The 20,444-nt window shown below is 50.6% G+C and overlaps 1 protein-coding gene across 4 annotated transcripts in view; it reads right to left on the bottom strand.

Moving 5' to 3' along the window:
• Positions 1-20,444, bottom strand: part of CHCHD6 (coiled-coil-helix-coiled-coil-helix domain containing 6) — a 250,654-nt gene that overhangs the window by 191,634 nt on the left and 38,576 nt on the right. For 2 of the 4 annotated variants that reach the window (XR_007921948.2, XM_051852609.2), the window contains exon 5: positions 1,806-1,835. The exons of the other annotated variants lie outside the window; for them this stretch is intronic. Coding sequence is in view for 1 of the 2 variants with exons in the window: in XM_051852609.2 (XP_051708569.1) it covers positions 1,806-1,835 (30 nt within the window). In the remaining variant the exon portion in view is untranslated. The remainder of the gene's footprint in view (positions 1-1,805; positions 1,836-20,444) is intronic. 4 annotated transcript variants of the gene reach the window in all.

The raw sequence follows: 20,444 nt of genomic DNA, 5'->3' as shown, positions 1-20,444 counted from the left end.
CAGTGAGGAAGAACAAAGAATATCCAAGTTAGAAGACATATCTCTGGAAGTTTTACAGTCAGACAAAAATAAAGAAGAAGAAATCAGAAAACAAACAAAAAAAAAAAAGTGTCGGAGATGGAGATCTATGGGATACTATCAAACGACCCAACATACGGATCTTAGGAGTTCCAGAAGGCATGGAAAGAGAAAATGGTTTAGAATGCCTTTTTAGTGAAATAATTACAGAAAACTTTCCTAATTTGGAGAAAGAAAGGGATGTACAAGTACAAGAAGCACATAGAATTCCTAGACAAAACCAGAAAAGATCCCCACCACAACACATTGTAGTCAAACTCTCCATTAACATAAAGAAAAGATTCTAAAATATGCACAAGAGAAATGCCAGACTACCTTCAGAGGATTATCAATTACTCACAGTGGACTTCTCATCAGAAATCCTATAGGCTAGGAGAGAATGGCGAGATATAGTCCAAGTCTTAAGAGAAAAAAAACCATCAACCCAGAATACTGTATCCTCTCATTTATGAATGAAGGTGAAATAAAGACCTTCCATAACACAGAAATTGAAAAGAATTTGTCACCACTCATCCAGTTTTACCAAAGATGCTTAAGGATGTACTGCACACAGAAACATGGTCATCACTATGAAAGAAGGTGAAGACAGAAAATCTACCAATAAAAGTATAAAGGAAATCCACAATAAACAATAGGAATATTTATGGAAAAACGGCAGAGCAAAGTCATTATTTATCAATAGTCACCTTGAATATAATGGCCTCAACTCTCCAGTTAAAAGATAAAGACTGGCTGAATGGATTGAAAAACAAAACCCATCTATTTGCTGCCAAGAAACACATCTCACCAACAAAGATGCACGCAGACTGAAAGTGAAAGGATGGAAAAGATATTCCATGCTAACAGAAACCAAAAAAGACCTAGTGTAGCCATCCAAATATCAGACAAAATAGACTTTAACACAAAAACTGTTAAAAGAAACAAAGAAGAGCAGTATGCAACAGGAAGAGCAGTCACATCAACAGGAAGATGTGACTATAATAAATGTATATGCACCTAATTACAGGGTACCTGGCTATTTAAAAGAGATGTTGGGGTCAGCAACGTGGAGCACTGAGTTAATCCTCTGCCTGTGGCACTGGCATCCCATATGGGTGCTGGTTCTAGTCCTGGTTGCTTCTCTTCCAGTCCAGCTCTCTGCTGTGACCTGGGAAAGCAGTGGAGGATGGCCCAAGTGCTTGGGCCCCTGCACCCACATGGGAGACCAGGAGGAAACACTTGGCTCTTGACTTTGGATTGGCATAGCTCCAACCATTGTGGCCATTTGGGGAGTGAACCAACGGAAGGAAGACCTTTCTCTCTTGGCTCTCTCTCACTGTCAAATAAATAAATAAAATCCTTAAAAATAAAAATAAAATAAAAGAGATGTTAATGTATCTAAAGGGAGCCAAAGACTCCCATACAATAGTAATAGGGGACTTAAATACCCCACTTTCAGCAATGGACAGATCAACCAGACAGAAAATCAGCAAGGAAACAACAGAGTTCATTGACACTGTAGCCCAAATGGACCTAACGGATATCTACAGAACTTTTCGCCCTGTAGTTGCAGAATACATATTCTGCATATTCAAGAGTACATGGAACTTTCTCTAGGATAGACCACAGGCTAAGCCATAAAAGCAAGTTTCAGCAAATTCAAAAAAATCAAAATCATACCATACATCTTTTCTGACCACAATAGAATGAAGCTGGAAATCAACAATTCAAGAATCTCTAGAACATACCCAAACACATGGAGACTGAACACCATGCTCCTGAAAAAAATCAAAAGAGAAAAAAAAAAGTTCAGGAACAGTTTTTTTTCCAAACTATTTGTTGAACTCTTTACTTAGTATAGAGTTAATCTTCTGTGTATAAAGTTATGTGAAAACAGATCTTTAAAAAATAAGAATGGGAATAGGAGAGGGAGGAAAAAGGGTGGCAGTGCGGGTAGGAGGGTGGGTATGGTGAGAAGGATCACTATGCTCCTAAATTTGTATTTAGGAAATGCATGAAGTTTGTATACCTCAAGTAAAAGGTTTCTGGGAAAAAAAAAATTACTAGAATGACTGTAATTTTCAAAGAGAGAAAATGATGTTGGCAAATATATGGAGAAGCTGGAGTCTCCTAAATTTCTGGTAAGAATATAAAATAAGTATAATTCCTATGGAAAACAGTATGACACTTTCAACTATTAAAAATGGAATTATTGGGTGGGATGGGCATTGTGGCTCAGCTACTGCTTAGGATGCCCGTATCCCATTAGAGTACTGGTTCAAGTCCAAGCTATACCCCTTCTGATTCAGCTTCCTGACAATCCATTGGCAGGAAAGACGACAGCAAATGATGACTCAACTGCTTGTGCCCCCGGTACCCACATGAGAACCTAGATGAAGTTCTGGGATCCTGGCTTCTGCCAGGTCCAGCCTTGGCTGATGCAGCCATTTGGGAAGTGAACTAATGGATGGAAGATACAGTCTGTGTGTGTGTGTGTGTGTTGGGGTGTGTGTGTGTGTGTGTGTGTCTTACAAATAAATAAAATTAAGTTAATAAGCACTTAAATAACAACCAGTAGGACCAACAGGATGAGGATTTTAAAAATTACTGGGGCAGGCATTTGGGCTAGTGGTTCAGACACCAGTTGGAACACCTGCTTTCCACATCAGAATGCTTGGGTTCAGGTTCAGGTCTCCAGCTCCACTCCCAATTCCAGCTTCCTGCTAATGTGTAGCCTGGGAGACAGACGGTGATGCTCAAGGAATTAGTTCCCTGGCACCCATATGGGAGACACAGGTTGAGCTCCTGGCCTCCTGGCTCTTAGCTTCAGCCTGGCCCAGCCCCAGAAGTTGCAGCCACGTGGGAAGTAAACTAACAGATGGGAGCTCTCTCCCTGTCTACCTTCTCTGTCTTTCCAATAAATATATCATTTTTAGGAGTCTTTAAGGTGTTTGGCATAACAGTTAAGATACCACTTGGGACACCTGTATCCCATGTTGGAGTGCCTCTGTTCAGGTGTGCACCCTGGGAGATGGCAGGTAATGGCTTCAGTGATTGGGTTCTTGTCACCCAAGTGGGAAACCAGATGGGGTCCATAGCTCCCAACTCCAGCCTGGCCAAGTCATAGCTGTTTGAGTGTCTGAGGAGTGAGCCAGTGGATAGGAAACCTCTCTGTGCCTTTCAAATAAATAAGTAAATAATTTTTAATTTTCTAAACAGAATTATTATATGGGCCAGCCATTTTACTTCTGGGTATACACTCAAAGAACTGAAAGCAGGATCTTCAAGAGGTATATGTACACACATGTTCACAAGTGTTATCCCCTGCAGCCAAAAAGTAAGCGTAACCCAAGCCTCGCTCAACAGATTTCTAGATCAACAAAATGCGGAATATCCATGCAATGGAATATTATTTAGCTCTAAAAATGAAGGAATTACCAACACTGCTGCAACACAGATGAACCTAGAGGGCATTCTGTTAACTGAAATAAGCCAGTACAATCCCACTTGCATAAGGTGCCTGTAACAGTGAAATTCATGGAGAAAGAGTAGTTATCTGGAGCTAGAGGGGGGATAAATGGAAAGGTACTGTTTAATGAGCACAGAGTTTCAGTTTGTAATGATGAAAAAGTTCTGGAAATGGAGCACAGTGATGTTTTACAAAACACTGAGTATAATGAATGCCACTGAACTTACACTTTAAAATGATCAAAACGGAAAGTATATGGTACCTAAATTTTGTCCCAAACAAGAATGATTTAAAAAGAGATAGTATTATCAATATCTAGAAAATCACTGGATGGGGGCTGGGCTGTGGTGCAGCAGGTGAAGCCACCGCCTGCAGTACTGGCATCGCATATGGGCGCTGTTTCAAGTCCTAGCCGCTCCACTTCTGATCCAGCTCTCTGCTGTGGCCTGGGAAGGCAGTGGAGGATGACCCAAGTCCTTGGGCCCTTGCACTTATGTGGGAGACCTGGAAGAGGATCCTGGCTCCCAGCTTCGGATCAATGCAACTCTGGCTATTGTGGCTATCTGGGGAGTGAACCAGTGGATGGAAGACCTGTCTCTCTCTCTCTATCTCTCTCTCTCTGCCTATGCCTTTGCCTTTGCCTATGCCTATGCCTATGCCTATGCCTATGCCTATGCCTATGCCTTTCTGTAACTCTGCCATTCAAATAAATAAACAAATATTTAAAAAAGAAAAAAAGAAAATCATTGGATGAAAGATTAGAAATATGACATTCCACAGAGTCTCATGACTCCACAGATTCCTGACTGGTCTCAAAGGAGAAAAGGTATCTTTATAATAGAGAAATCTGGTATACACCACCTTAACCATGTTACTGAATTTAGTGTTTCCAACAGTGAGACAAGCTGCCATCACGTGTCTCCTGGTATGACACACTGAGAAGAACACAAGGGCCCTTAGTAGTCATTTAGACCAAAACACTTCATCTGCATCTGTTCATGAGGCGACAATGAAGTAAATACAAGAGAAGTGGTCTACAATACCACTGGACTTCTCAATGATGCCAGTGCCATGAAGGACTAATCAAGGCCTGGGGGTATGTCCCACTAGATTAAAGGACACAGGGAGATATAACCACATGCAACGTGTGTCCTTGATTGAATCTGGAGATGTTAGAAGACGGTTATGTAAGACAAGATTGGGACAACTGGAAAACTGAGTGTGGCCTGGATATCAGATACAGAGTGTGATCACTGTATTATGGTTAAGTAGGAGCATGTTCTTGTTCTTGCAGGATGAGATACACAGTAAAATATTTATGGAGAAAATGACAGTATCTGCAAGTGACTCTGAAAAGACTCAGTGATAATAACGCTGGTGGTGAGACCGGGAGAACACTGGATTTGGCAGGCAGGAAAGCCCCCGAGAGAACTGTTTCAGAGGAGTAATAAAGTTAACTTCCAGGTCATAAAATCTCCACAGATGAGCAGGCAATAAGAGCCATTGGTAGAAGGTGACCAAGAGAAGATAGCAGAAACACAAGAGGCCACAGGGCTGGACGGGTCAGAGGAGGCCGACCTCACCACGCCAGCAAACTGAGAGGAAGAGGCCATGGAGAATGAAAAGTTCCCAGGACATGCAAGAAGCAGGCCAAAGCAGGGCACCGAGGTGCAGACTTACTCCAGGAAGGGCGTCCACCACTTACGCTCTACTGAAGGTCAATCCAACGGGAATGAGCTTAAGTGATGCTAAGTGATGTAAGATAGACAGAAGGAAGGACTTCCAGGAAGAATGCACTCAGTCATTGGGCTGACGTGTGGACAGACCATGGGATGGTTTCAAAGCAGTCTCTCCCAGGGGACCTGCTAGATGCCAGTCATGCCAGCCCCACCCACCCTGCTCTCACAGTTCAAAAACTACACATGCCCCCATGCTCACAGACAAACATTAGTAGTAGCTTAAATACTAAAGCCAATTGCTAAAAACATGTCAGCAATGAACTGGCTTAATTGAGGTACAAAGTCCACATCTTAATTTACAAAAAAAGTCAACTGCTTATAGCAACCGCACATCCACTCCACAAAATCCTTTTCACGTTGGTCGTCATTCTCCCAACTCATTTTCCTCACAAGGTGAAAGCAATCACTCTCCACCATGTCTACCTGCAGACGGAAGGGGAAGCCGACAAGACACAGTGTAACATGCTCTGATGTGCAGTGAGAAATGGGATGTAGTTCAGCACCACTGTGATTTGTAATGCCATTTACATAATTAAACATACAGACAAGTGGCACGAGGAGGTGGCTATGGTTAATAGAGTTACAGAAGAGCTAGAAATAGACACGGCTACAGACGGGAGGGCACACGGGGGCAGCATCCACCGGGGGGCACTGATGGCCACGGAAAGACTGTCACTCCACCAGGGCTCTTCTCTGTCTAGATGGGGCCTTTTCATCAGACTTCCGAGTTCCCCGTGCACATGAAGCACTGGTGGTGACCTGTTTCACAGATGACAGACTGAAGGTTATCAATTGGGCCACAGAGGGTCTACCCAAGAGTTCACCGCATCCCCAACTCCAGCTCAAAAACCTACCAAACACCAGCATTCCCCCAGCCAAAACACCAGCGGGGAGATTCATCCAAAGCAGAGTCTGTAGCCGGGTAGGCTTTGGGACACACGGAGCCTTCAGATTTATTCTGTTTGTGCCACATGGTTTCTTCTTTCCCTTCCTGATCCTTCTCCTCCTCCTTCCTTTTTCAAGTCTGAATTAGTTGCTGACGCCAGAAACTCACAGCTACAGATAAAAGCTGTATCTGCAGTTCGGTCCCCCTGGGCTCATACTCCTGGCGCTGCACAGTCTCTCAGCCTTCGCCGCTACCTGCTGTGTCTTGTTGCCATTTCTCATTTGTCTCTGTGGCCTACTTGTCCCTGGAAGGCATTTAAGCTTCTAAGTTTGATCCAAGCCTTTCTTAAAACTGGCTTAGGCTTCGAGCCTCTACCACCCTGTGGTACCTACCTCAAGAATCTATGTACTAGGCATAAGTAGCATTTCCTGCTCTTCAAGCTTCCAGAAATGTCTCCTAGCACTAGTCAGGGTTCGCTGAAGGAGTCTGCACTCACTCTCTCCTTGGGGACTTTCTGAACCTGCCTGGGTATCAGTCATCTGTAAAATGCGGGAGATACTGTCCCCACCTAATAGGGGCACCTAATAGGGGGACCAAATGAGAAAAATATATAGCACCTGATCCAGGCCCAAACATAATGTGTGGCTGTACCTACACACACACACACACACACACAGCCCTTTCCCACAGTCTTCCCAGAGCAACACTTTCCCTCCTCCCTCTGACCCCCACGCCACCCCCGCACCCCTGCTCGGCTGACATCACTGATCTTTCCCTGGACAATCCCTTGTGCTCCTGAGGCAAGGTCCCCAGGGACAGCCTACAGTTTTATCAAGGGAGGCATAAACATGTACATGATTTCTCAGAATTTTTCCCCATGCTAAAAGAAAAATGGGGCAGAGGTAGAAATCTACAGCCTCAGTAGCTGATGTACAGGGATACAGGTGCAAGCAAGCACACATGACATGATCCTTGCCTGCATCAACAGGACACAAACAGATAACCAGGCTAACACGAACAGCCAACACTTGCCTATTTGCTTACTCTCTCTCCTGTATGTCAAATCCCTGTACCTGGAACACCTGGAGTAAGGCACTCAAAGCAAAGAGCTTTCTGCTGTCCACACCATCTGCCCAGTGCCTGGAACAGAGCATGGAGTGCGGCATGCACTCAGCAAGCCCGTGAGGGATCCACGGGAACGAGTGATTCCTAACTGCTCCTCAGACCCTGAGAGGCTGCTTGAGGGGGCGTGAGGAAGCTGAGGACGCAGAAGTTCAGCAACGTGCCCAAGGGTATCCAGGACCCCAGCCTGTGTGTGGGTGCGGCGGGAGCAGAGGGAGACCCAGGTTTCCAAAGGCATGCGATCCTGAGAAACGGGGAGACAGGAGCTCCCCCTCCCTGCTGACCCAGGGCACACAGATCAGACCAGATCCGGGAACCCCCGGGGCTGCGGTGGAGCGAGGGGGAGACGCAAGCAGATGGCCCAGCTCCTCCTGCATTCGGGTTCTCCTGCAGCCGCTGGCTCCCCCAGCAGCTCTTCGGGAGACAAAGGAGAAGCATTTTAATAATGTTCATCTTTCTCCTTTTACAAAAACTATTGATTCTCAATAGTGGGCATATTTAACAGAATCACCCAAGAGGCTTCTGCAATCTCTATTTCCTCTTTCCACTCGCTCCCCCGCCCCAGATTCTACTGCACGGGCAGAGGGGAGAGCGGGAATCCCAACCACAGTGCAGGTCCATCTGGCTCTCCAGCGCCAGCCCCTAGAGACAGACCGGATGCTGCCATCAGGGTTCACCTCCCAGCCCTGCACAGACTTGCTGTGGGGCTTGGGGGACTCAGTGGGGGTGATACTGTCCCCATCTAATAGGGGCACCATGAGGACCAAATGAGAGAAATATGTAAAGCACCTGATCCAGGCCCAAGCATAATGTGTGGCTGTACCTACACACACACACACACACACACACACACACACAGAGGCACAGGCACAGCACAGCACTATGAATACCTGGGCGTTTCACAAATAAGATGGTACAAGTAATGGCTTTGCTCCCATTTCATAAATTTAATGACAACAAATTTTGGAACATTGAGTTTATGAATAAAAGGGGCTACTGCTGTTCTTTTTTTAGACTAATGGAATGTTCCATTTTTTTAAGCCACACAAATATGTCTGCATTTAATGAGACAGTTGTGCCTACCTGTCAGGTCTAAATAATCGGGCTGCCAAAAAAACGAGCTACAGTGACTCAAATACAGATATATTGCAGAATCCCCGGGGAGCCCAGTGAAACCACAGGGTTCCAAGAACAACGGGAAAGATACTTCCTGAAGTCTGCTGTGCCACGGGGCTTCAAATGACCCTCCAGGCAGGGGTGTAGACTCTGGGCCCCAACACACATGCCCAGGGACCTGCAGACGTGGGCATTTGCTCAGGCTCTCGGATAGGCCACCTGACCACACCGAGCCACCGGCTACCCTGGACAGTGGCAGACTGAGCCCAGAGGACTCGGAAGCACTCCCAGTTCTGATGATCTACAGTCGCACATCTCCTGCTTGCTGCCTGCCACCCTGCACACACACACACCCCCACCCCCGGAGAACCTTGAAAAGCATTTTACTTAATTCAAATTTCGTTAACCCTTTGTCCTCCTCACGCTCTTTCCTGGTGTTGTCAGGAACCCGTCCTTCGCCCTCACTGGAATCATTCTTTCTTTGGCCTTTTCCCTTCCAAGCTATCACTCTTCACATATGTGGGAAACTAGGACTCTCTTGGCACTCTCCCAGTTCGCAGGCTTTTAGTATCACCTCCTCCACTGGGAAGGTGCCAGACCCAGGCAGACTGACAGCAGCCTCGTTCCTCCTTCTGGTCAGCGTCTTAACCCGAGGACCATCCTAAGAGATGCCCTCCCACAAACATGGACGCCTCCACCCTCTCATCTCCAGGGCTCCTAAATACATTCTTCTGGAAGAACTGGAAGATGGACTCTGTGGTAGCTTAAAACAAAATTCTTGTGGAGGTACGTGATCCCTAAGGAGAGAGACATCAGGGTTCCCAGCAGCAGTTACACAGGCAAAAATCAATCTCCCCCGAAAACCAATTAGGGTGAGCACGCAGGATTTTCACTTTGGCAGCTGAGCTGTGAGAAGCAGGCTGCTTTGGAGAGGAACCGTCAGGAAGAATGTTCCTGGACAGGCTCGCCTCCTCTCCCTAGTTTGCTCCTCTGCCAACACCAGTGCGGTGCCTTAGAAAGAGCTAAGCTGCGAGGGGTGCCACTGGCGTCCCAGCACAGATGTGCACGTGGCGAGCTGCTCACTCCCGAAGGACGACCGCAGCCAGCCGCTGGCCCCCTCTCCTGGAGGGAGTGACCACTTGCTGAGCTAGACACCGCAAGAGTGTTCACACTCTATCCTTGCAACAAATCCTGTATTGCTATCCCTTCGCAACAACTGGGCAAACTGACGCCCAGGGACACCTAGCCAGGGCCACACGCTTGCTTCCGTGACACACAGGGATGTTTTCTCACTACCGGCTCTCGGGGCAGTTCAGACCGTGATTCAGAGAACTGGAACTGGAACTGCTCTATTTTATGGACTAACAAAGGATAGCTTACTTCCTTCAGCCACCTATAAACCAGAGATCACAGGCCAGGGCCGCAGCCGTACCAGTGCTGCTGTGGGCTCTCCAGGAAGCACGTGAGCAATTCTAATGGGACCCCTCCCTCCACCTGGAACTTGTACATGGCCTTCAAAGGAAAGTCGTTCCTATAAAGGCTTAAGATCCGCAACCCCTTTACTCCCCAGCCCCTGGAGAAGAACAGCAGCTGCTGAGCTCCCTGGGCCGCCCTGCCGGTATCAGTTTTCAGTGGGACTTGGTCTGTGGGCACCAGAGCACTCAGAGCCCACTGCCACCCAGACACGTGCTGGCACACGGTAGCCCACAGAGCAGGAAGCACAAAGCCCACGGTCCCTCTCCTCGCCCACTGCTGTGGCAAGGCAGCCCATGAAGGCTCTGGGCAGTGTGCCCATGCGCTACACAGAGAGATGGGGGGTGGGAGTCTGAGACACGAAGAAAAGAGGCAGGAGTGTGCTGGTCGCTATCTGCGATTTGAATGTCAAGGACTCACTAAGGCTGAGACAAACTCTGCGGAGGCCATTCCCACAGGGTCGCGGGCAGCGTTCCCCTGGGAACTCCACCCCGTGTCGGCAGCAGCCAATGCTCTGTGAGCCAGAGCTATGGTAGGCATGCAGGCGGGCTGCAGCACGCTCCGGCTCCGGCTTCCGGCTCCCCTCTCCGGAATGTCATCAGAAGGATCCGTGCTGGCCAGGAGTGCTCATGTGCCCCGCCTCCTCAGCCTCCGGGGGGGGGGGGGGGGCAAAAGGACAGCGCCGCCCCTGCTGCCAGACAGACCGTGGCTGCTCAGCAGAAATGAGCAAGGACGGCCACATCGGAACGCCAACCCGAGGTTCCCTAAACCCAACAGCTATTCACCACGGGAAGTTCACGTCACTGCCATGTTAGCTGATTTCTCTATGTCCCCTCTCTGGGCCTTGGAAAAAAAATCACTTTGGCTGCCAAAACCGTGGCAGTCCATCCGCCCACAACAAAGTCAGAATCTGCTTGTTTTGCAAAAGGGAGCCAAGGAACAGGCACTCGAAGGGTGCCACCAGCTACTAAGGAAGGGCTTGTGGAAGGAATCCTCCAGTCCCCTCCCAGCTGCCAGCCGCAGAAGTCCACAGACTCGGCTCCTAAGTTGGCCTTAACCTTCAGTATCTGGCAAGGAAAAGCAATGTGACCTCCCAGGTCTGGGAACAAAACAACCTAGAGTTGAGGAGTGAATGTCCTAGCCCAGCCCAGCATACAGCCCCAACACTTCTCGTTCCTCATCTAATCCCAACTGTTCTTCGCTACATTTTTCTGGAGCCAAGCCAAGCCATCAGCAACTTTCTGGATGAGGAGGAGAAATCGGCAAAGCAGGCCCTTCCCCCAGCCGGCAACACTGAAGGGGTTGGAAGAACTGGCTGCAGGGCCCCACTGGGTTGGGGATTTGCCCAGCCCCCGTCTAGCCACAACAAAGGGTGGTCAGACAATGGCAAATGCCCAAGTCTCCCAACCAAGGTGAGGACGAGAGGTGCCTGGGGTCAAGGGTCTCTGGCCTTCTCACTTAGAGCCAAGCAGCCTCTAATGTTACATGACAGGGAACAGGGGAAAGGGCCATCCTGTCCACCCTAACCGGGACTTCGGCGGGCACCCACAGCCTCCCACCCAACGAGTAGCCCAAGACTGCCACCTAGTGGGCTCTGCTCAACAAACAGGACAAGCGGAAGCCAGAATCCAGAAGAGGCTCTGACCAGAATCCTGCCCAACAGCTCTCTAGGACTTAATTCACAAGGCTCAATGAGACTCTCTCTCACTGTGGCGACAACCAAAAGTGCTGGGGAGAACAGTTCCCCCGGGACCTGTGACAGAATAAAAACCAAGGAGGAGTCAGCTGTGTTCTCAGAACCTGGCTTTCCCCCCACTTTTCCAAAACCCAGACTAGCAGCTTCCCACAGCTATAGCCTACTCCCATTCAAGCACAGGGAATGCACAGGGCAGGCACGCCAATCCCAAAACACCAGTCCTGGAGTACAGCCACTCAAGCATACAGGTTCTTAGAAGAGAAAATACTCTACAGGGTCACTACATTAGCAGATTCCAGTGTGCATTAGGAGGCATCCTTGGGACAGGCAGGGTAAAGGGGCCTTGAGGGGAGCACCTGGTGAGTGGCAGACAGACTGAACTATGAAGGATCCCGACAGTGCCACGAGCTCACAGCGACCGAGTCCTGCTGTGTGCTGAGCACTGCCCTGAGCTGGGCACACACTGTCCCAAGGAGTCCTCACAGCAACCCAGGAGTGAGGCACCATCACCATCCCCACTGAACAGAAGGGACAGCAGAGGACTGAGTGGCCCCGAGGACCACGGCTTGGAAGTAGGATGTGATCACAGGCGACTTGGCTCCTGCATCCATGGTACACCACTGCCTGCAGCTTGAGTTGCAAGATGTAGCAAATAAATAAACTCCCCATCCTCAGGCCCAGAAGACCCAAATCTGCTCTGGCCAGAGAGCCCAGCCAAGCAGCAGAATCCTGCTACTCCAGGGCAGCAGAGATGAGAATCAGGTTAGAGCAACGCAGGCAAATTCTTATTAGGAAGAAAACCAACTGTGTTCAAAGAAGTGCTATCAGAGACCAGCAGGAGAAAAAGAAGAAAGAAAACAGTCCCCCAGAGGCCCTTCCAGGCCTGGATAAGAGATAAAAACACACATTCCCTTTCTCCGGCACTGGTGGCGACTCCAGGGAAAACCGGAGGGCAAGAAAGATGAGAAGCCCTTTCTTCCCCCCCACCTCTGGAGCCTCTGGAGGTCAAGGGGCCCCGTGAGGGTCAGCACAGAGCACCAACCGCCCTCGGTCAGCTGCGTCTTCCTGCAAAGGAGGAGGGCAAAGGTGGGGCCCACAGCAGCACTGCCAAGTCCCTGGAGGAATTTCATAGATTCCTCATTAGCATGGGAGAGCTGCCTGCCCACCTGTTAGAAGAACTTTCCGTTTATGGTGACAGATGGGGCAGTGCTAATAGGCCGGCTTGAACTAGGATACGGCGGAGTTCAGGCTCATTGCAAAGGGAATTAGCATTAAAGCTGGATGGGTCTGCTCACTTACAGGGAGAGCTGGAGAATAAGCTCAGGGCGCTAAGCCAGACCCTCAAATGCCAGTGGTGTCCTGGGTCTGAAGACTCAGACCCAGGGGTAGCCAGCCTCAGCTGGGGCAGACCCCACGCAGAGCCTCTAGCACCACCGGCCAGCCCAGCCCGGACCCTGACCACAGCCCTCATCCTGATCCAACTTCCAGGAGGGAGCCCCCAGCTCTCGAGGACTTCTCTCTGATTCTATCTGATCTGCTAGAAAATATCATCCCTCTGTGAGGTCTAGCCAGGGCCAAACTGGACAGATGGCTGGGGAAGAGCTGTGTGCTGTGCCACGGTCAGCATCTTGACAGATCATCTTCAAAACAACAGAGACACATGTCTGAGATCTTAGTGGAAGCCCTAAGGTCGGCTGCCACTAGGAAGAAAAAGTCAACGACAACTCCGTGCACTGTGCCCCTGTGCTACCGAGAAACGGCCCCACGTGTGCCTGAGTGGATGCTGATTCCTTGACGCCCTCTCTAGAGTCCCTGTACTGCAGAAGCTGGAGTGTTCTGCGACAGATGCAAGCACAGGTTTAGGGAGGACACAGACTCTGCACTAGGTGTTCTCAGCTTGAGGTCCCAGGAGAGGTCGCCTGTGCCCACCCTACCAGCACCTAGAAGGGAAATCACGAATGGAGACTGGGCCATGGGTGGGTATGGGAGTCACCAAGGGGAAAGAGGAGGTAATGGACAAGAGTGGCAGATTTCCAGTTGTGCCCAGTGGCCACTCTTTCCTCCTCCATCGTAAGGAAGCTTCAGCGAGGCACCCAGCTATACTGCATTTCCTAGACAACCTGTGGTGCGCGACAGACACGTGAGTGCTTTCTGCTTGACAACACCTGTCCAGAAACGCCCTACCTCACTTCTGGTCTTGCCCTAAAATCTACTGGGTAAGGACTCTGTGGACCCCTCCCCCTCCCCCCCTGTCTGGGAACTGGTGAGAACTCAAGTCATCATTTTGATCCCACTGCTGCTGAGGCTGGCAGAGCCCTCACCAGCTCTGGGCTACCATCTACCTCACACCAAAGAGAAAGACATGTTGTTCTTATATCTGCCTCTGTCGTCCAGGGCTTCTCCGTTACAGCAGCTCAGTCTGCATGCTAACTGATCCAAGGACCTATCGCAGACAATACATCCATCTGGGAATGGGTAGAAGCAGGGAAGCTGTGGAGGAGGGGTGGGGTCATTTCTCTAGGCATTCTCATTTCAGAAAAGGGCATCTGACTCGGGCTAGAAACCCAAGAATTATTCTCAGCTCTTCCTTCCTACTCACCCCACACACCCAGTCCTCACCAAAAAAGTCAACCATTTCCTCTGGGAATTCTTCCCTCAGACACTCACTGTCCTTTGGGTCACTGGGGTCTCTCTCCAGGACTTCCGAGGAACTTCCCAGTGATCCCCCACTTCTGTCCTTGCCAATCCCAGCCATTCCTCCCAGAACCTTTGTGAGCACCTCCCAAGGCTCCTTGCATCTCGGACTCCGACTCTCCACTGCCTGGGAGATGCTCCCCCCGTTCTCTCCCTTGCTCACTGAGAACCCCGTTAGCTCACTGAGCTCTCCCCAACACACACCCCCAAAGCCTCTGGGCTCTCCCTTCTGACCACGGTGCTCCACCTGCTCCTTCTCTCGGTCCAATTCCCTCTCACCTCCAGGTGCTGGCTCCAATGTCTGCCCCTCAGAGATGCCTGTGCTGACCTCAATCTCAACCAGGCACCCACCGTTACCCTCTCTCTAAACACCACGTGCTTCGACAGCATCACACTGGCTTCAGCTTCTACCTCAATGAGAACTCAGTCATTTAACATCTGCTTCTCCAACTGGACCGAGTCACTTCTGAATGTCCAATCCACGAAGGCAGCGGAGGCCCCAGCAGACACATGTTGAATGGGGAGATGGAGCATGCCGACTGGGGAACAGAGCAGCAAAAGCACAAAATTAATGGAAAGAAGAATTTTAAGGAAGAGTAGTCCCTTGGGGTCAAATATCCCGCAGAGGAAAAGTAAGTAAAAAAAAAAAATAAAAAAAAAAAAAAGGAGGAGACGAAGAAGAAAGGAGAAGGACAAAGGAAAGGGAAGAAGCCACAGGTGCTTGGGAAGAGGGCATTGGTCCCAGCGAAGGGAAACTGCGCATGGGCAGTGATGACGTACAGAGCAGGCTTGGGCAGGGGTAGGAGGGCAGAGAGCAGAAAGGGTTAGACTTAGGGTAGACAGGGCATCTTTGAAGAGGGAAACTTCTTCCTCCCGGGCGGCAAGGCAAGGAGGAGGAGACCTCTTGGCACTGTGGGGAGTCACAAGTTGCCGGATGGTGCGAAGGGGAGGATAAGCCAACACAGCGAGGGTGACGCGAGGTCAAAGAACACGAAGGTGCACGGGAACCCACCTGCCCACTCCGTCACCTGTCAGGACCATCGTGGTCTCCAGTGGCTCTCAGGAGCCAAGCCAGGTGCAAAGAAAGCAGCTGGTGGTGTTTACCCAAGGCTGAATCCAGCAAGGCAGCTCGGAAGAAGGACCCAGGGTGCTGGCTGTAACCGGCTGTCAGTACAGAGCCTGCAGGGCAAGCAGAAGTGTGCGGCCAGCAGACAGGATGGGCTGCAAGGATAGGAGTCATGACACAAGCCAAGAACGGGGTCAGTGGGAGTAAGGAAGGAGGAGTGTGGGGGAAAAGCAGCTAATTTTTGTATTGTCAATTTATCTTATTCATTTCAGAGGCAGGCAGGCAGAGAGAACAAACTCCCATCTCCTGGTTCACTCCCCAAATGCCTGGGAGCCAGGAACTCAATCCAGGTCTCCCACATGGGTGGCAAGGATCCAACTATGTGGGCCATCGCCTGCTGCATCTCTGGGTCTGCATTAACAAAAAACTGGAATCAGGAGCAGAGCCAGGATTCGAACCCAGGTTCTCCATTATGGGATCTGAGTATTCCAAGCAGCGTCTTAACCACTGTGCCCACTGCCAAAAAAAGAAAAATACCAGCTATAACAAGGTCAATGTTTGGCCATACTAGTAGGAAGATTGAGAAGCATGACCTGAAAACAGGACCATGATTGCTTTCCAGGTTTGGACCTAAGGAAATGTTTAGCTATCATTTATGCCGAGGGCCTTCTGCAGTCCAGGTATTTTCCTGGACACTAACGTCCATGATAACCCTATGAGCTGCAATAATATCCCCCTTCACAGCCGCAGAAACACAAGGTACAGCAGTGGGGTCAGCTGCAGACACGAGTCTCTCTTAGAACACCTGCGGGGGCCAGCGCCGCGGCTCACTAGTCTAATCCTCTGCCTTGTGGCGCCGGCACACCGGGTTCTAGTCCCGGTCGGGGCACCGGATTCTGTCCCAGTTGCCCCTCTTCCAGGCCAGCTCTCTACTGTGGCCAGGGAGTGCACTGGAGGATGGCCCAAGTGCTTGGGCCCTGCACCCCATGGGAGACCAGGAGAAGCACCTGGCTCCTGCCATCGGATCAGCGCGGTGCGCCGGCCGCAGCACACCAGCAGCGGCGGCCATTGGAGGGTGAACCAACAGTAAAAGGAAGACCTTTCTCTCTGTCTCTCTCTCTCACTGTCCACTCTGCCTGTCAAAAAAAAAAAAAAAAAAAAAAGAACACCTGCGGGGTAACCAGCAATGACACAGACCCTGGCCACCCTGGACCATACCAAGACCGAAACCCTCGGGACATCTTTCCCCTAGATTTTGGATCCCAGACAAACTGTGACAGCACCCATAGCTCTTAAGGGAAAAGAAGACAAGATAAAGGGGAGAAATAAAAACCCTCCAAAAAATTATGGTGTCATGGAAGAGAAACCACAAACAAACTCATGGAAGCTGGGACCAGGGCAAGAAATCTGGAACCAAATAACTCAGGCCGAGGCGTGGGCTCCACCTGTACCCCTAGGCACCCCTCAGCCCACACACTCCTCCCCAAGGGTGCCCGGGTCCTCCCAGGCCAGCAGTAGATTCTACTCACACAGCAGTAGATTAAACACAAAATCCTGAGCAGCAAAGCCCACTCCACGAGAGTAAAGATTAAGGAAGCACAGCAAAGAAGGAAGAGGAGAAAAAAAGAAAAGAAAAGCCGCCACATCCCCAGCCGCCCCGAGTTAACAGTCTTGCTCACTTCTCATCAAAAACCTCTTCGGAAGAGGTTAAGCACACAATAGGCTATCGAAGGCGCCAGCCTGCGCAGCTGCTTGAAATTCCGCACGTGTGCCGTGGTCATGTATTTCTATTAATGTCCAGTGTGTGTCAGCGCGAAGATAAGGTGCCGACATCATGTCCAACCAGTCAACTAGAGAATGGGCCCCGTGTTCAACATTGTCTGACACTTGGGAGCCCCAAGAACACAGGCTCCGGGGCTGATCCTGCCCTGGATGCACGCGTATACCAGCTGCCAATGCAGCTGGGGTGCAAGGATAGAAAGGAAGGGTGGGGCCCCGAGGCAGGGCAGGGGTGCTGGGGCCTCTGGGGAGGTGGATGATGACCCAAGAAGAGAAAATACCACTGAAGACAGTGTGTGTTAGGGAAGGATGTGCAGTCCAGAGGGGCAGAGGGGAGTGAGAGAGCAAACAGCATAAACAAGAGGAAGACCAGTAACTGGAGCCCAGGCAGCGCTGGCCACGGAGCTGTGCAAGGCTAACGTGCAGACGCTCACTTCCCCATGGGGAGGGAAGCAGGGACAAAAGGCTTCAAGTGGATCCCACACCTCAGACACCTCCCTGCCCAGTGTGTTCAGAGCCTGTGCCTGGACTGCCCTGCCACACACTCCTACCCTCCCCAGCCACCAAGTCCTAACCAAGAACAGAGCCCCATGACCCTCCAGAGGCATCCTGTTGTCCTGCGGAGACCTCCCAAGGCGAGAGGTGACGCTGTCCAGTGTGGGGCACACTGACCCCATGAAGAATGTATACAAGTGGGTGGCGAACAGAGCAGCCAGGGACCCTACTCCCCTCAGCCTCACGAGCCCTGGGTTCATGAAAACTCCCCAGTGCCAGGATCAGTGGGAACACAGATCAGGAGACGGCAGCCAGGAGAAGCACAAATTAACCCCTGGGGTCGACGAGAACTGTTGTCGGATCCGACAGGTGGGCTTCAGAGTGAAGGAACAGAGGTCGGGGGGAGATGCTCAGATGCTGCTCCCGCGTGAGGCAGGCACAGGTGCGGGGCTGGGACACCAGAACCCAGTCCCAGCTCTCACTCCCACCCTCGAGAGCACTCTGCTGAGGGCCCCTTCTTTGCCATGACGGAAAATCATATGCACTTCTACCCTGCAGACCCCTTTCAGTCACCTGGAGAGCTTCCCTCTGTGTGCATTTTGGGGAAGCCTGGCACAGTGCAAAGAAAGGAATTTATTGACCCCCTTCCATTAGCCAGTGTGCTGGACGCTTTGCTTACAGCCTATTATGACAGCATCCCAACAACTCTAAATGCTTGACATTTAACACTGGAGGAAACTGAGGCTCACAGAGGTTACATAACGTGCGCAGGCTCACAGAGAAAGTGGAAAATCTGAGCCCAGGGTTAACAGGGCCAGAGGCTGGGCTGCTTCCAAGCTGTGGAAGGTGCTCTCAGCCCCCTGCTTTAACAGAAGAATCCTGATGTGTTTGTGTCCAGCTAAAACTGCTCACCATCCTGCCAGTGAGAGTCCCGGGGGTGGGTGTCTCTCCCAGCTAAAATAACAAAACTGCACTGGGAAAATGCTTTTAGTCACTGGAGACATGGCAAGTCACCCTGCAACCCTGCAGGCAGCCACGCTGAGGATGGCTGATCCAAAGGACAGGAGTTCTTCTTGATTCACCGAGCTACCATAACCCCTGGACTATGTCCCTGGACCTTTTCTTCATGAGATACACACACCACTGCCATTTAAGCCACTGCCGGCTGGGCTTCTGATACCCACAGACAAACCCACTTCTAACTGGCACACACACTGGTCGACATAAAAGTGCTCCTCTCGGAGTCCCGACACACGAGATGGGGATCTGGCTCCATCACTGAGTGGACTTGATAAAGGAAAAAACCTAAGGCTTCTCTCCTGCCCACTTGTTGATGTTTGCCTGCCAAATAACCCCTTTTCAATTCTTTACATTGCCAGTAGCCAGCAGTGGCATCTACCCAAGAGGGCAAACACAATCTGCTTAATTGACAAATCTAAAACATTTTTCCACAAAAAGGAAAAGGCAGAATAGTTGCTCCCCAAAGACTATGGGAATAAATCACATAAATAGACTTAAAATAAACCCTGACACTCCCCTCTCCTCAGGCCTGCTGGCATCCTGGAGGCACACACAGAAACAGGCAGGTCCCAACCCAATTTCACTGGAGCAGGAAAGCAAAGGAAAATATATGGCTGTCAAAACAGCACAGAGCTGGAGGGTCACCCCACTTGTCCCACATGCACAGAGAAGGTGGCGCGGCGGTGGGCACTGCCATTCAAAGGAAGAGGCCAGGGTGCGGAGCAGGCGCCGCAGCAGGTGCTGGCAGGCGCTGCTTCCTCTGACTGCCCGGGCCCCCAGTGCCAGCACATGCCATCTGACTCAGGCCGTGCGGGATGGCCCGGTTCGGAAGGCAGGTGTCCCTACAATGTTAAGCTTATGCATGACTGCATAGACCCTCTGCTCTCAACTCAGCCAGGCCTGGGCTTCTCCTAAAAGCAAAGCAGGACTTCGGTGAGGGTGCCACCTACTGTTTTGTCACCCCCACCACTGGTGGGTTTTTCCAAAGAAGCCTGCAGCTCCGTCCCCTGGGAACCCTCTGGGCACACAGAGGCCACGGAGCCTGGCTGAGGTTGGCAGCCTAGTCCCTTAAGAGCCTGAAGGAAAACGCTTCCTTCACAGTTCTCTCCAGATCCCAGCCCCAGCTGTCAGCCTCTTTAGCTCGTCCCTGGTGCTAACAGACATTTTCGTAGACATGCGATCCGCTAATTAGAAGCAATGACACCAGGAATGGAACCGCAATCAGCCATTTGCCTAACAAAGTTAGCAGCTAATGAGGATTTCCAGCTTCTGTCAGCACACAGCAGAGGTCACCTGAGCCAAGCACCATAGCCGGAGAAGGGAAAACTAAAAGCAGACCTGCGATCTGGTGACTGACTCCACAAACTCTTAATGAGCCCAGGCTGTGAATCCTACTTGTAATTCCAGCTTCTTAAATAAACACTACTACAGGCGCATCTTTTACTGTCCAAAAAATGCCCGGCTCTCCCTTCCCATGGCAGGGCCATGTGGGACAGTCAAATTCTGAAGTCCCCACCCATGAGTCTGAGCAGTCCCCAGGGCAACAGCTTTCTTTAAAGAGGAGGGGTTCACAAGCTGCCCCGTTTCCCACTAGGATTCAAAATCGCTCGAGACTGCCATTCATCTTCTCCTTGCTCAACTGGCACCGCACTGCCCACAAGAACCCCCTGGCCCAGTCACCTTCAAACTACTACCAGGGTGACCACTACCTGGCTGCAGTTAGAAATGCAGGAAACAGCAGAGGGGAAACAGCACTTCTCCCACCCACGGACACCATCACATGCACCTGGTGAAGTGGATGGGAACAGGAACCCTAACGTGCTTAGGGGAGA

The sequence above is a fragment of the Oryctolagus cuniculus genome, chromosome 10 (assembly GCF_964237555.1).
Source record: "Oryctolagus cuniculus chromosome 10, mOryCun1.1, whole genome shotgun sequence".
NCBI lineage: Eukaryota > Metazoa > Chordata > Mammalia > Lagomorpha > Leporidae > Oryctolagus > Oryctolagus cuniculus.
Note: the sequence above shows the minus strand (reverse complement) of the source record. Positions and strands in the feature narration are given on the sequence as shown.